This window comes from Pan paniscus, chromosome 17, assembly GCF_029289425.2.
Source record: "Pan paniscus chromosome 17, NHGRI_mPanPan1-v2.0_pri, whole genome shotgun sequence".
NCBI classification, from domain to species: domain Eukaryota; kingdom Metazoa; phylum Chordata; class Mammalia; order Primates; family Hominidae; genus Pan; species Pan paniscus.
Genome location: NC_073266.2, coordinates 92,949,078 through 92,965,730, shown reverse-complemented (window position 1 = coordinate 92,965,730; position 16,653 = coordinate 92,949,078). Strand labels below are relative to the sequence as shown.

The 16,653-nt window shown below is 42.8% G+C and overlaps 1 protein-coding gene across 1 annotated transcript in view; it reads left to right on the top strand.

The window, feature by feature from the left end:
• Positions 1–15,286, top strand: part of SMIM21 (small integral membrane protein 21) — a 47,717-nt gene extending 32,431 nt beyond the window's left edge. Inside the window, exons 6-7 of the mRNA XM_003827304.3 lie at positions 4,311–4,441; positions 12,275–15,286. Coding sequence (XP_003827352.1) covers positions 4,311–4,441; positions 12,275–12,320 — 177 coding nt within the window. The 3' untranslated portion in view covers positions 12,321–15,286. The remainder of the gene's footprint in view (positions 1–4,310; positions 4,442–12,274) is intronic.
• The last annotated feature ends 1,367 nt before the right edge of the window (positions 15,287–16,653 follow it).

The window sequence follows — 16,653 nt, the reverse complement described above, 5'->3', positions numbered from 1 at the left end:
AACCTTGAACCCTCACCGGACATAATGACATATGTGTAAAACCTCTGGGAAGTCCTGTAGGAAAAAAGATTGATTAATTTGTGGGGGGGGGGGGATTTGCAAGAAAAGTGTAGCACTATTTTTAATACAGAATTTTAATTTTCATAACTGATCTGATCTCACAGTAAAACTTATTGAGCTCAATTAGTGAGAACTCAAGTCTTTTACTGAATTCTCAAGTCCTATTATGATAAATTAAGGACAAAATGTTTCTAAATAACATGTAGACATATAATTTACTTACTATAAAATGTAGCCTTAAGTGTCCAATTCAGTGGTTTTTAATATACTCACAGAATTGTGAAACTTTTACCATAACTAATTTTAGAATATTTTTATAACCCCATAAAGAAATCTCACGACCATCAGCAGTCACTCCTTCCTCCCCATCCTTAGAGACCCTGACAACCACATCCTGTTTCTATGACTTTACCTGTTCTGGACATTTCAGATAAATTGAATCATCCAACATGTGGTCTTTTGTGACTGGCTCTCACTAAGTATAATGTTTTCCAGTTCATCTTTGTTGCAGCATGTGTCTACCTTCACTCCTTTTTGTGGCTGACTAATATTCCACTCTATGGATTTATCAAATTTTGTATATCCATTCATCACTTGATGAACATTTGGATCATTTCCACATTTTGACTATTATGAGTCATGCTGCTCTGAACACTTGCGTACAAGTTTTTGTGTGGACATATGTTTTTACTTCTCTTGGGTATATCTCTATGACCAGAACTGCTATGTTGTATGATAACCCTATTTAATATTTTGAAGAACAGTCAGTCTGTTTTTTAAAGTGTGCCAGCTCAGTTTCTTTTGATTAAAAAAAAAAACTGGGGGTTAAATGTTCAGTTGATGCAAAGCCCTGCGAAAGACGTTCAGTGACTCAGATGACACAATCTTTGAGGTGCCCATTGAGTCAAATTCCTATCTCCCTGTTTCCCCATATCCCTCTCCACGGTGTGCCCCTGTCTCAGGAATAAGGGGTCTCAGCCTCCCACAGCATCCTGTGAATGCCCACTGGCCTCTCTTACACAGTTTTTATGCTGAATTCTGGGCCAGTGGCCCTGCTGGGTGGGCGGCTTTGGCTGGACTACTGGGGATCAAGCCGGTTCCCCAAGGAGTCCGAACTCTGGCTGTCCACTTGTGAAGGCTCTGTTGTCTCTTTGTCTCAACCCCAATCACGTCATATTGGTTCTCAAAGTGTAGTCCAGGAGTCCCTGAGGTGTTTTCAGGGATCCAAAAGCTCAAAATTACTTGCATGATAATACTAAGACATTAGTATTATGTGCAATGGGGTTTTCCAGAGGCTGAATGAGGTTAGGTATTTCGAAAGACTCAGTGCAGAAGCAGATAAGAAAACCCAGTTGCCTTCTATTAAGCTGGGCATTACAGAGGTTTGTAAAAATGTGAAACAGTTCCACTCCTCACAATTTTACTTTCTTCTGGACATGGAGCTGAGCTGAACAAAGGCTTCTCCTACAGGCCTGCAGCCTTCCCCAACCTACACATGGAAGTTGGGCATCTAGTCCCAAAGTTCTTGGGTATCTTACACTATTTTGATATTCCTGTCATGTTCCCCACCCTGACCCCACAGAGCTCCACGTGAGAGAAACACTAGGATGAGATCTTCCATTTTTTCTGACCCTCCCTGACCACAGAGACCTTGCACACGCCACCTCCTCAGCTCCCTCCACTCCTGACTTGTGGCCACAGCTGAGGTCCTGCCAGCCAGACCCATATCTCATGGTGGGAGCCATAGGAGAGCCTGCAGCTCAGAATCATAGAGGGGAATGGATTTTGTTTCACTGCCCCCAAAATACTGTCCCTGTGCACTTTGTTTTATCAAGTGTTTCCCAAATTAATAAAACCTCCTTTCTTAAAAATAACGTGTTAATATCTTGGGGTTCAACGTTTACACAGAATGCTGTAGGAAGCATTGCCATTAGGAATTATACTTGTTCTTTAGTGACTACAGACTTTAGATATTTCCGGAAGTTCCTCATGGGACCTAAAGCTGGTTTTTGTTTTGTATTTGTTTTACTTAAGTTAGTCACATTTACAGGAAAACTGCTTCGCGATCAACCCAAATAGAACAAAATAATGTCCAAATTCAGACTCTAGAGAAGTCCAGGTGCCTCCATGCACTTCACACGTTATGAAATCCTAATTAGGAGAAGAATATTGTTCATGCTCTTAGGATTCCCGTTAAGAATGGCTCACTGGCTTCTAGTTTTCCTGTGGAAGTACTACTCTCTCACTACTAGCAGTGGTGGCATTTGTGGAATATCACAAATACCTGTGGATCCCCAGGTCAGTGGATCTCCAGACAGGGCCAGAGGATCCTAAAACTGGAGGATCCTGGGAAAAGGGCCCAGGAAAGCTCCCAATATTTCTTTCTGCTCCATCATCTCCAACTTGGTTTTATTGTGTTAATGCCCAGATAACATCCCCAAGCAACTCCTTGGCTTCAAACGTAGGACAAGCATAGAAGTAAAGAAAGAATTGAGACCCAATGCTCCAGTGACTTTCTTTAATCACTTACTCCTCAGCCTAGTGAGGAAGCGCCCAGGTTTCCACTCAAGCAAATGCCTCCTGATGGACCTTTTGCAACATTAAAACATCATTTAATCAAGCAGTACAGATCTAAGTATATTTTATTCAAACCTAATTATTTAAAAATCCTTACTGTCTCCAAATGATGCACAGAGTAGCTCTCTAATGATTGTCGCATGTTGAAGACCACTTTAAATTTAAAAAAAGAGAGACAGAGATTCTGATTTTGTAGTGAAGATGCAATGACATATATTTCAACAATAATTAAATCCACCAATTCCACCTCTTTATAACTGGAATAGAGACTTTAGCAGCATTAAGAAGTCCCACCTTTCTCCTTTTCCTTCTTGACTTCTTCAAGGCTAGAGGCCTATTAGCTGGTAAACTATTAAAATGCAAACATGATACAACCCAAGTAACTCCAGCTTTGAAACAGAAGGGTGGCTAAGTACCTGCTCTCTCTCAATGCAATACTCCAGCAGCAAGGTGAGTCCAGTTTCTCCCATCATCAGTGAATCCCTGACCCTAAGCTTGACTACTTTCAGCTTATGGGAAGCTGCATCCTACATTCTTCAATGGTGCCTAGCCCTATTTTACCAGTAGATGGATGCTGGGATTGGGGGAAGGGAGCTGGGAGAACCAACCTAATTAAAACAACTTTTGCTTCATCCAGTTAACAGCAGGTAATACTGAGTTCTCTCCTTCCCACGGTGGCTCATGCCCCCTCATAACACGAAAGAGGCATTGTCCTTCCCTGTGCACACAATCTGCAACCAGAGAGAGCCACCAGCCACAGAAAGGATAAGGCCCCATATTAACAATTTTCTCATTTGTTAGCTTAAGGAAATCATTTTCTTCCATTTTTCCACTTCTTGAAAGTACATCTACAAGTTTTTAGCCAAGAATTTTTGGATATAGCTGGTTTTGGGATCACATATTTAATTTGCTATGTGTTTATTGTTTTTCTTTCTGAGAAAGAAGAAGAATGCTAAGTAAAACTTAACTTCAGGGCTCCTGTTATTCCAATGGCCACCACCTTGACTAGATATATTTTCATTGATGTTAATTTTCATCGATTTTGTTTATGGTCTTTCAGCCAATTATCAGTCAAGATGCTTTCTTAAAAGACTGTGAAATTCAGAATAAAAGGCACAAAACTTATTGCTATGAATTGTAACCTCTGCTAAACCAATGATATATGGCATGATTTGAGAAAAATTTTGTTGGCACATTGTCAAATGTATTTTTGACCACTAAAAAAAAATCAGTCAGTGATGTATATGCTCAAATCACACTGGAACACTAAAGTCATACTGGTCACAGATCTCTTTGATAACTCACTGGGCTTTTACTTATTGTATTTAAAAGCCGTGAGAAACCTGAGAAATGATCCAGTCTGGCACCCTCAACTTAATAGGGAACTCGGTTTCATAGAACTCTCTGTGAATCTGCTTTTAATTTACACTGATACTTAAAATTCTACACGGCAGATCTCAAGAGTTGTTTTACATGCATTACCTTTTCCCCAACTAATTTTATAACTCAATAAAAACCATAGTTCTGGTTTTACTTCTGAAACACGACCTTAAATATATAAACTTATTTATTTTAAACAAAATTAATTGTTTGACAAAGAGTTAGCTGCTTGTAGCATGAAGCTTGAAAAGCCAGACACTGTAAATAGTAACTGTAATTATTTCCTTTTTCAGTTTGAAAATGAACACCATATTCGTTTCTTCACATTGTTGGTTCTTTTCCATGTGATGGTGTTGCTGAGGAATCATAGCAGGATACAAGGGGTTTCTGAAGACTGGAAAAGGGCCAACAGCATATTTCGAAAGTAGGTAAACGATAACCTTAGCAGTTAAAAAAAAATACTACATATTTTGAAAGTGAGTAAACGATAACCTTAGCAGTTAAAAAAAAAGCTAGAACATTCATCAAGCAATCAATCTGTAGCCACCTAGGAGAGTGCACATGCTGGGTAGCTATCAAATTACTTTGTAAAAAGGAAATTAGGCCAGATGAAATTAATATCCATCCGTGATAGAGCACGGGGCCACATAGATAGAGTGAGCCATGTATACTGCAGCGACCTCCTTCCATCTGAGGTCGCTCCTTGAGACAGGATGAGCATTTCGTCAGCGAGAGCCTGCAAATCTCTAATCGCCTCTGAGAGCCAGTGACATGGGACCTTCTAATAGGTAAACCATTTCATAATGAATCCCTCCTGGTCTTTTAGTAAATAACTCTCTTGGGAAGAAGGCCAAGAAATCTCAGCCCTTCTTTGAGTTTATTTCTAGAGTGATTCCGGTTGTGCTTAGTTAAGGTCTCTGTGTACCAACAGATAAGTGTACAATTGGCTGGAAACGTTTTCAGAGGCTTATATTTAAACTGGAAGGCATATTAATTTTATTTTTCCTTCAACAGGTAAAAAACTCCTTCTTTCTCCCACTGTAGGCTTTTTGTGTTTTCAACATACCCAGCCTCACTCGGAAAAATAAAAATAAAAATAAAGCACCCACTCACATGAGCAGCCAAGTTTCAGATACCAGTGGGCACAAGCTCTTCCAAATGTCTCCTGTTCTGGAGATGTTCACAGTCCTCACATCAAAACTGAAACAAGCAAACAAAAAAATAAAAAGCTTACTACCAAATACCCTAGGAATAAGACTTAAACTCTATTTGGAAATTGAATTTCTTCCATAGTCAATCAATATTTAATAAAGAGAGAAAAGGAGCTCATTACAAAGACCATCTTGTTTCTCCACAAGTCATCTATGTGAGATTCCAGAATTTCAGGGCGATAAGTTCTTAATTGGAACATTATATATTCTCTTTGCAGCCAGTAAGTATGCATCACTTCACGAGAAAGCACTGCGGCCAACATTTCTCCTGGTCTGCTCTGGGTTTCAGTGAAGGGCAGGCCTGGAAGCACCTTGGGAAATGAGGTAGAGCCAAGCTAACCCTGGAGAGCCGTTGAGCTTACGGAAGGTTGAGTGATTACGCAGGCATAGTCTTGAGTTTTATTTTCAGTTTGAATACTGATAACTAGTCTGTACAGTCACAGGCTTACTATAGGGAGTTTATTCTACATCAGCTATATTCTCTCTTCCTTAGCAGCACTTAATGGGTTGGCTGGAAAGTTGTTCCCAGCCAAGCCAATATCCCATGAGTTATAAATGACATTTCATGCTCATATGCAGATTTTCTGCACTGAAGTGAATTATTTACAAGGTAGGCCTTATGGATTCCAACAGTCAGCTGCCTGAGATTTACACCTACCCGTTCTCTCTACTCTCTTGCTGGGAGAATGTGACGTCTCCCACTGCCGTTTAACATCTGAAGATTTAGCGGGAGCTGCCCTTCCTGAGGCAGGTGCTCCCTTGCTTGAGATGGCAACTGGAAAGGCCATGCACCCTGGAAGCTGGAAGGTAAACTGAGGCTCTCCCAGAGGTGCTTCTCCTGCCCGGGGAGGATGCTGTCCGCATGCAAATGCACACGAGGAGCACCAGGAAGAATTTAAGTTCTGGGGAGGCCTTCCTGCCCATTAACAGGGATTTTATTACCTTGGGTTTTAGCTACTTAGTTTAATAATTTCTTCCTGAATGTGTGAAAATCCAAATTTTCTCCTAAAGGAAGCTCTGTGTTCAGCAGTGTGCTCTGTCCTCTGTGGAACAGAAGAACCAACATGTCGTTTCTACCTCCCAGGAACTCCAGGGGTTGAAAAGCCTCCCAACTTACAGCAAGGATGATGAAAATATAAGTAAGAGTTCGGCACCAGACAAATCCACCAATGGAACAAAAAAAGCAGCACAGACACCAAGTTAAGTACACAAGGGTCTCTAATCTATGATAAAATCAGCATTTAAAATTAGCAAAAAGTATGGTTTTTAAAATATGTTGAATGAGAACAACTGACTATGCATTTGGAAAAAGTAAGATGAAGATCCCTACCTTATATTATCAACAAAAATACATGTATGTTGAATCAAAGACCTAAATGTAAAAATAAAATCCAAAGAATACTGGAAGAAAAGATGGAGGAACATTTCTGTAGCCTTGCAGTGAGAGTAAACAAAAGGAAAGAAGGGACTTACCAAATTTTATAAACTTTTTCCCAATAAAAACCAGACTAAACAAAATTAAAATGTAAGTGACAAACAAGGGAGGGAAAACATTTACAACTGACTATTAATATTCCATATTCAGAGAAATCCAACTCATTGGAAGAAAATGACAGACAATACCCTAAAGGGATAAAGAATACTTATAGGCAAAAAAGAAGTACACACGGCAAATAAATCTGTGAAAAGATGCTCAACCACGGTATTGATTAAAGGAATAAGGAAGTGAATAACAACAAAATAGTTTTTGCCAAATCTGATTGTCAACATGTCATATATTGTTAACATTGATTGCTGTCGAGGCTGTGAAAAACTAGGCAGCTTCATAATTGTTGGCAGGAACAACCAACTGCTACAAACATTTTGGGGGCAATTTGGAATTATCTAATAAAATATATTTGCATACCCTTTGGCCATGCCATTTCACTTTTACGGATCTAACAAAAAATAAAATAAAAACATTATAAAGGTATATGTACAGGGATTTTGACTGAGTACTGTAACAGTAAACATTGCCTGCAGCGTAATATCTGCCAGTAAGAGATGCTTTCATGAATTATGATAAGTTCATAAAATGGAATGCCATCCTCTCATTAAAATCTGTAAACAACCAAATTTCCGTCAATAGGGGAATGGTTAAATAAATTGTAATGCCACCATTAAGCTGAATATTATGTAGCTACTAAAGTGAATGAGACAGAGCTGTACATAGATGAAAAGATGTCTTTGCTACCTCAAGTGAATAAAGTTGTAGACAAATGATAGATACTATAGATGAATAAGCAGATGATTGATGGATGATTAGATACATCCTATATAAGTTTAGTTGAGTCTGTGTGTGTCCACGGAAGAAAAGGACCCTCAGAGTTGTTAGTGGCGGTGATCTCTGAGTAAGGACGTTTGTTTTGTGTGCAGCTAAGAGCTTCACTATCATCTCACATGCTAGTTCCGCCTGGTGATGGGAGCACACTCCCAGGCAAGTCGGGGTGCTCATCTTCCCCAGGACCGCAGATGTTGTCACACGTCGGGGCCATCCATTCTGACATCAGCAGAGACTCCCAGCAGCAGAGACCTCTCCCTCTGGCTGGGGAGCCAGTCGCTGGATCAGGGACCCTTCAGCCCCACTCCTGCTCTGCAAGCTCTCACCCATCTCCATACAGAGAACACAGAGAATTGTTCTGCCACTGCTGATCACCGCTTGGCTATGGGAAGCTCTGGGCTATGGGAACCTCTGCCTTGAGATCCCTATATCCACTGTCACTGTGGGCGCTTGGTGCTTCCATGGAGACTTACCTGGGAAAGTATGCCCAGATTCCCCAATCCTTTCTGGTGTTTTTGTTAGCTCTGTATGAGGTGTTCATGGTGCAGCAGAAGGATGACAAAGCTCAGTGTCTCTTCCATTAGGGACCCACTAACAGAAGAGGGAGTATTTGTGCACTCCTCTTTCCCTATCTGAAAGTCCCAGGGAATCTTGATCTTGTCAGGATTGGGTGCATGACTGTTAATTGTCAGCCATTCTTACAAACACATTTTATAAACTGAATATTTTGTGTTCTCTGAATTCTATGCTCTCAGAATTCAAAAACCAAGATGAACTTTCCCCCTCTTTTTTGCTGGTGTCACTCATCCCTGAGCGGGGTACGCAAAATACCAAAGCCAATTATGTGGTACGTTCAAAGGGTCCAAAACCACCCAGGGTGAAGCATCAGACCACCAGGTTTGTGTTTGCCAAATGCCCACTCTCCCGGATCCTCTTATTCTCTCTTCAAAAACAGATACAAAACAACAGTAAGAAACATCCTCCATTCTTAGTGACAGCTGAGGGTTTGGATGATGCGGATGAGCTGGAGGAGGTTTTCCATTCCTACCACAGCGAAGGCAACCGAATACATTCTCCTTAGCCACTGTAGTTCTCCAGAAAGCCCCTGGGCCCCAGAGGTAATGCAGGGCTCTCTTCTCCTTGACCCATCTTTCCCTTCCCCCAGTGCTCCTCCCTCTTCCTTCCTCCTCTGATATGTGGAGTGGGTTCCTCTTAAGTAGGAAGCCGGCAGGCATGTCGAGGCATCTTTTCAGCAGTCAATGGAGCAGGAGTTATTTTTTATTCTTTAGTGCAATTCCGGTCCCTAGCATAGTACTTGGCATGTAGTAAGTGCACAATAAATAGAGGAGTAACTTTGCATTTACATGAAAACACTTTTTGCAACCAAGTCACATTCTTTACATTTCCTTGGGGACAAAAAAAATTTATTTCTATCCTTTGATAATAAATTTTATGTCTATAATCAATAGTAACTTGGAACTCATCTTGGGAAACAACATGGATAGCCACGCTAGATAATGACTCTGTGTGTGTGTGTGTGTATGTGTGTGTGTGTGTGTGAGACAGAGAGAGAGAGACTCCTAGGCATCATCATCCTAAGCAAGTACAAATCAGGAGTTTGTTTCTTTGCAAAATAAATAGTTGTTCTTTGTTTCTTTTGTTTTTGATATTGTTTTCTAAGATAAATACTATGAAGGGCACAGCACTCATTTGAATGCCTATATGTCATTTATTTGATTAATTTATTAAACATATTTGAGGTGTCTACAATTTATTCATCCCTGTTCTAGGCAATGCAGATCACGTGTTGAAGTAGACAGGGTGTTTGCACTCATGAGACTTACAAGAAGGAAGACATCCTAAGTCAAGCAAGGATGGCCCTTATACAGAGATTCTGAGACAAGAGGGACCAGTCATATTCTAGAGACTGGGACATAGAACCTGTTCGGTCTGGCTGGAATGAAAATTGCAAGGTGAGGGAAGTGGAGAAGAGAGGCAGGGGATGCTGAGAAATTGATTTGGAGGGAAGCAGATCATACCAGACCACGAATGGCCTTATGTGTCCTGTTTTATACTAATATCCTAAGAGCAATGGGAATCATTAAAGGGTTTAAGTACAGACATTGGATCTCTGCTCTGGAAAGAAGAGTTCAGCAGCAAAATGGGAGGTTACTGAAGGAGGCAAGATTAGAGGCAGGATGATAGTTACGTGTCTTCTCCAGATACAAGCCAGAGACCACTAGTTCAGGTAGGGAATTTCACAGGGGGTGATCAGGAGAAAATAAAAGCAGACAAAATCAAAGACATTTAGAATTCACAGTAGTAAAGCCTGGAGATGGACTGGGTTTAGTGCGGAGACAGAAAGGTTGGCAGCTGAACATCTGGCATGGGCTAGGGCTCTGGAGGCTCAAATGGGGAGTAAAGAAAGCGTCTCTGGGAGAGGGACTGTTGGATTCCACCTTAGACTTTCTTCAGGAAGCATCCTTAGGATGCCCAAGGAACACCCAGGTAGTGGGGCCCAGGAGCATCAGCGTGGAGGCCTGGAGCCTGGACCTCAGCAACTGCCAGCATGTTTTTGAGTGTCTCATAATCAGAACACAGGAAGTCCAAGAAGAGGAGACGATGCATTTGTACCAAAAGTTCACAGACAAGAGGCTATATATAGACCCAAATGTGAGACTGCATTGGATTCAAATAAGAGTTCGGATTTGAATGAAAATACAGGCAAGGGGAAATTCAAGGTACAACGAACAGCAATGAGACTGAGGGAGGGGGAAGGAGAAAGAAAAACAGATACTGATCACAGAAATCCAGGAAGTGTGTTCGATCAAGTATTTTACTAGGAGTGGGGGTTCTGTAAACCTATAGGGAGTCTTCCTGAGACTCAGCACTCAGAGCCTGGCCTCTGGTACCCACATGCAATACTCATCACTATCGTCAGGAGACTAGCTTTACTGTGACTCAAGGCACAGGGAGGCCAAGACATTTGGTCAATGTTTCATGTCAGAGCAACATGGGAGCCTATGTGTCCAGGGCCCCGTGATGCTTCCAAACCTCATACCTCCTCAGATGATGGTCACCTCACTAAGACTGTTGCCCGATTCTCAGCAGCATCCAATGTCAGAATAGCACTCTTTCCACAAACCAGGAAGATTCTGCCAGAAAAAGCAGCAGGCAGCAAAATATTCTTAGTACTTGGTGGAGGGATTCCCTTTCTTTCAAAACCTAATTAAGGACTGGCAAATAGAAATCTTGCTCAACTCAGGTTTTATATAGCAATTGATTGTTTTATTTAAGGGTCTGCTTTAAATTCACCAGTATTTTCTTCATTCCTTTCTTTCCTTCTTTCTTTATTTTTAACAAAGTTGCCCACACTCAACTATTGTGAAAACTCAGAATACATAGATTGAGAATCTAAACCTTGTTTGTTTTCACATGTACTTGCCCTCTCTTGGAGAATTTGGGCTTCATCTGTTGAAGGCCAGAGGTCAGAACAGTGTTGATCCTGGAAGCTCAGGAAGTCTTGGGGGACATTTGGAAGTTTAGATATTCTGGGGTCCATGTTCTATGCCAAGAACTAGTCCCTCAGTGTGTAGCAGCAGAAGAAGCGTAATGATTTGATTTCTTATAGCCACTGTTACCTTCATCTATATATTTGCTGGTGATTTATTAATATCTGTTCTACCTGTCTCAGCCTGCAGGAGACCTTGTATTGCTGCATGCCTTCTATAGAGCAGAGAGAAATGAAGGGAGCAGATGGGATTATGACTTATTTTCCAACATTGAATTTATAAAAAGATCTTTTGTCAGACATTGCACAGCAGTTTGTAGGATGAAATTAATCCTATGAATAAAATTGCTAACCTCACCTAAAATAGGTGCTTTATTTAAAGAAGGATCGATGGGGCTTGCTAAATATTATTTTTAGTGTTGATAAAAGATTTTCATAATATCAGGCTGCAAACATGGGCTAAAGTGGCAGTTCTGGATGCCATGCCAGCACGCTGGAGCTGGCTAACGATGTCACCCACAATGTCAGTGAGGCAAAGCCACCCCTGAGCTGTCTCCAGGCCTCTGTCCCTCCTCTGCAATCTCAGGGTAGGAGAAATGTTTTTCTCAATGCATGTGAATTTAACTTTGGACACATCTCACAGTCTCATCTTCCAAGGATCATCATTCGTGAGTTAGACAGCAAAACGGTTAGCCGTGTCCACCATGTAACAAAACACATTCTTGAGGCCGTCAGGCCAAACCCCTGAGCTCTTTGTTCTTTGCCCAATGGTCTCATGGCTTCTGGTTTTTAGGGGAACATTATGACTGGTCTACTATCTTGGTGCTGCTTCTTTTTGAAAAGGTTCAGAAAGAGAGTTTATTTCAGCGTTCACATATACTCAACTTCTATCTATCATCCTTTATACAAGGCTAGTAAGGGCTTCGAGAAGCCAGTGCATCCTACATTACTGTCTTTGTGGCCTTTGGTGTTTCATTCTCAGAGAATTATTCCAGGGTTCCTAGCTATTCTGAACTCAAAATTCCTGTTACCATCAAACAGTACTTGCTCCGGTGAGTATAATCCTCAGCCTCAAAACATTCCAAAATCTTGGGGGAAAAAATTAAATTTTAAAATGTGTTCATTAGATAAAAACAAATGGTCAATTTTATTGTAATATTTTGATTATATCTATCAAAAAAATAAAATGCTTTTTCCCCCTTTTGTCTCTTGCAGCTTTCTACGTTTGAAGTCATCCAGGAACACAGCAGAAGCAGAATAAATGACACTACGTTTCTCTCTCATGGCCTTCATACCATGGATTTCCCCTGCTCAAGATGAAAAGAAATTAAGAGGAAATCAGATTGCTTAGAGATAGCAGATTATTGCTCACTTTTTAAAAGGAGCTCCACAGAGAGAATGAAGAACGTGTAACTTTTTGCAATGATAATGTCTGCTTTGCTCTTGAGGGGCACTCTTCCTTTTTCTGTTCAGGAATATTCCGGAGGAGAGCTGCAGATGCCACCCAACCCTGCGAAATCTGCCCTGCGTGTCGAAACAGATCCAACAGTGCAAAGAACTTCTTCATTAGGACATCAAGCCTGTAGTCATATTTTCAATTGCTACTGTTACTTTTTCCTTGCAAGTGCTTTCGCTTATTTCGGGACCACCTAAGGCTCTGTGTGGTATACAGCAACACAGTTTGAGATATTTCTGTGATGTTCTGTACATCATATAGTTGCTAACAACCTGTCAAAGTCATCCTGACACCAAACTGAGAAGCTGATGGTTTGGGTAACATATTAGAGGAGATGAAAAAAACGACAGTCCTCATTACTGTAATAAAACCAGCAGAGACACACTGAGAATCAATTACTGATTGTGACCTAATGAACTAACCCTCAGTCAAGTAGAAAACTGCACCAAGCCTCTTACATTATCAAATGATTTAGGATGGAGCACTGTCTGAAGACGGGCAACAAGTCGAGGCAGATGAGTTTTCTTATATTGTGGCTGACTTAATTACCTTGTTCCTGAGTGCAGAGATCAAATTGAGCAACTTAAGGTGCTAAAGCTCTGTGCCAGCTGGAAATGAAAAGGAAATAATTAACACCAACAAGAGCTACGTCTAAGGTTGTGGCACCTCCTGACAGAAGCAAGGAGACTCAAAGTTAAGGCGGCTGCAAAGTCCTTGACGAGGTGAGCCCTGCTCTATCCGCCTGGCTGGATTCGTCCAGGTTGCCTGTGGCAGCTATGCACTGAAGAGTCCGGCTGGGGAGCCAGGGATTCAGAACTCACAGTGCAGCCCGACGACCAAAGAGCAAATCCACCTGAGGACCTGAGTGCAGATGGCTGGGCTCCCTGGAACAAAGTGGAGGAATGACAGAGGTGTAACTCTTACACTACAGCCTCCATCTGTGTGTCGCAGAGAAAAATACTATAATGGAGACTATTCTTACACACACACACACACACACACACACAGAGTTCTTGTCACCGATGGAACAGTCTGTCTTTGTGTTTCATCTCCCACAGTCATGTCCAGATCCCATTGCCCTGCATCACACGTGAACCCAGTGAGGTCAACAATGAATGGATGGTGTTCACAAAGAAACCAGCTTATGGAAGGGGACCTGTTACAATTCTTTGAATTAAGTTCTTGGAAGCCATTTTTCATCTCATTTGTCACTATAGTGTTCTTCTCTTCACACATGCAGGGGTGGCAAGGCATCAAACCAAAACATGGCAGGCTCCTTCACTGCCAGACTAGGAGATGAATCCTGGGTACACTGAAATGGAAGCACTCAGAAGCAGTGACGGCGATGACAATCGAGGCCCCAGGTTCACATCCCTCAGTCCTCCCATGAAGGATCTAGTCCCACTCAGAGGACACGCCCAGGCTGCATCTGCGCTACCTGCACTTCCCAACAGGCATTTGGAGAGGAGAGACTCAGCTCTGTCAACATAAAGCTCTGAGTGCTTCCCACAAAGGGTTGAGTGGGATTAATCTCCCCACATCACTGATGAATCAGTCCCATCAGCACTGCATGTGGCATCATCAGACCACAAGGACACACTTCATGAAGGGGTTTCTCAGTATTGAGTCATCACTCGAAGACCTGACACACAAATGAGTCACAGCTGGGAGAGTGTTTGGAGAAATGGGCATTTGAGAAATGGGCTGTGTAGGCCGTATCTCCTCCATAGGAAGTCGGCAAACCAGGGCGAGGCAAGGATGCTCCCACTGCAGCCACACACTACAAATCAGGGGCAGGGATGCTTAACTCTGCCCAACTTTAGATGAGTTTTAAAAAGCAGCACTTCTCAGAAATCACCTAGTTAAATGCAGATTCTGATTCATAGGTCTGGGTGAGGCCAGAGATTGTGCAATTCTAACAAATCCGCGACAATGCCGCTGGCCTTGCCTGTGTTTGAACTATCCTGGGAGCATCAAGGCCTCAAATCTTCTGTTCCTTCCCCCAGGGTCCTTATCCAGTTGGGCAGACATACTAGACATTCTAACTACATCCTATGAGCACAATCATAAGTCCTATGAGCAACTTACCACTCCAAAGGAGGTAGATGGAACTGAGTGCTCTGGTAAGTTTCTGGAGCACCAGGCCCCTCGGCCAGCCCAGTCTTCAAGGCCCACTTTTGGAAGCATGGCCTTTAAGGCCCTCACACAAGCAAGCCAATAAGTGGTAAGGAGCAGAGCAGAATTCCCCAGGGGCTGGAGGGTAGGTGTTGATCAGGCCCAGGCAAGCACAGCACAGTCAAAGTAAACCCATCCAGGCCTGTGTACCCTGCCCCAACCATGAGACTCCCTGGAGTTAGTTGAGTCTGACCTGAGAGCAAGGTACAGTCACCGGGAGTAATTTTCAAATTAATGAACTGTGTACAGACCATAAGGCAACTGCTTGTCCAGATGCCTTTCATAGTCCACTGATGGAAGCATTCACTAGGCTCCTTGCAGAACTGAATGCTGCAAAAAAGAATTACACAACATCCAGAAACTTGAAAAAGAGGGAAGGGAGATTTGGTACAGGCATCTCGCTCACTAACCTGAGTCTTTGTTGAATGAGAACACGGTGCCTGGTGCGGCCACTGCTGCCACCAGGGACGCCAGGCCAAGCCATCATTCAGTGCTGCTCTGCAGCGTGCTGCCCTCCCCTCCTGAAAGCTGCGTGATTCATTGGATTTAATATTGTCCTGAGTCTCACTCCAGGGAATTCTGCAGGAATGTTGTTCAAAAAAAAAAAAAGAAAGAAAGAAAGAAAGAAAGAAAAAAACAACAGCCATTTAAAACAGAGTCTGTAGGCTCCGTTCTATAAAATAGGTTATTAACTTGCAGTGATGGCAGCCAATAGTTCAATTGCTGTAAGGTCACAGGTTATTCAATGGGAAGGGCCACATTTTCGATTGTTTTACCCTGACTCCCCGCTGATATGCAGGCTTTACCAGGATTAGTGTTAAAATCCTCACTGTGAAACGCAAAGCCCAGAAAGAAAGCCGCATCCTGCTCGCCTCCGCCTCTCGACCAATGCGGGACCTGTAAATACTCCTCCCCTTGGCTGCTCTCAAGTCCCTTTACGATGGGGCTGGCTTGTAGCAGCGAAGGGGTCGCGCGGGGACTCTCTCCACCTCCTCCAAAGACTATATAATAGCCCATGCAGACATTTCCTGATGTTTAAACTCTCTCCAATTTTCCTCCTCTGCTCCTGCATTTTTAATCTCTGGAATGCCTATGACTGGACGCATGTGCCTACTCCTCCCCACCCCCATCCACCAACATGAAAAGAAGATTCTGTCTGGATTTGGGTCTGCTCTTTTCTGGATACCTACGAGAAGTTCATCGGGTGCTCTCTTACACTTGCCAAGCTGAATCAGGCCCCCAGAGGGTTTCCCTCCCACATTGCCTTCCCGCATCATGAGGGAGGCTGCTGCTGTCTGAAACATAATAAACGTTTCTTAAAATTCCTTTCCGATCACACCTAAACTCTGACAAGTATTTGCAGCTTCTATCTCCTTTGAATTTAAGGAGGATGACAAACCCGAGCACAGAACAAACAATATCTCCACCTAATGATTGCAAGCCCAATTTCCAGGACTTGACTTCCGAGGCCTTACTGACTTCCGGAACTTGACTTCCGGAGCCTGACTGACTTCCACAGACTGACCCGGAAGGCTTTGGTAATTTTGAACCGGAGCTTTTTCAGGAATCTGCGGGCTTGGTGTCTGAGGCCCTCACAGTCAAGCCCCATCCACACACTGGACATCACAGCTCTGCCCCATGGACAGTGCAGATAATGTTTAATTGAAAACAAAAGTGTCATTTTGGAAGGCCTGCCCCACCCCACGCCCCCACCTGACACACGTGGAGGCTTCAGAGTGTGCAGGGCTGAGCCTCACTACCTCCTCCCTCGAATGTTCTCTGAAGCCCCTCGGATCTCTTGACACAGGCGCCTTCTCCATCCCTGCCGCCCGCTGCTCTCACCGAGGGAGGCTGCTGTCGTCACACCCTGAGCTGGGCTTCGCGGTTGAGATTCACAGTAACTCGCCTCAAAGAAGCTACCGGCAGGGAAACATCTCCTCAGGGTATGTCTGCTCCCAAACAG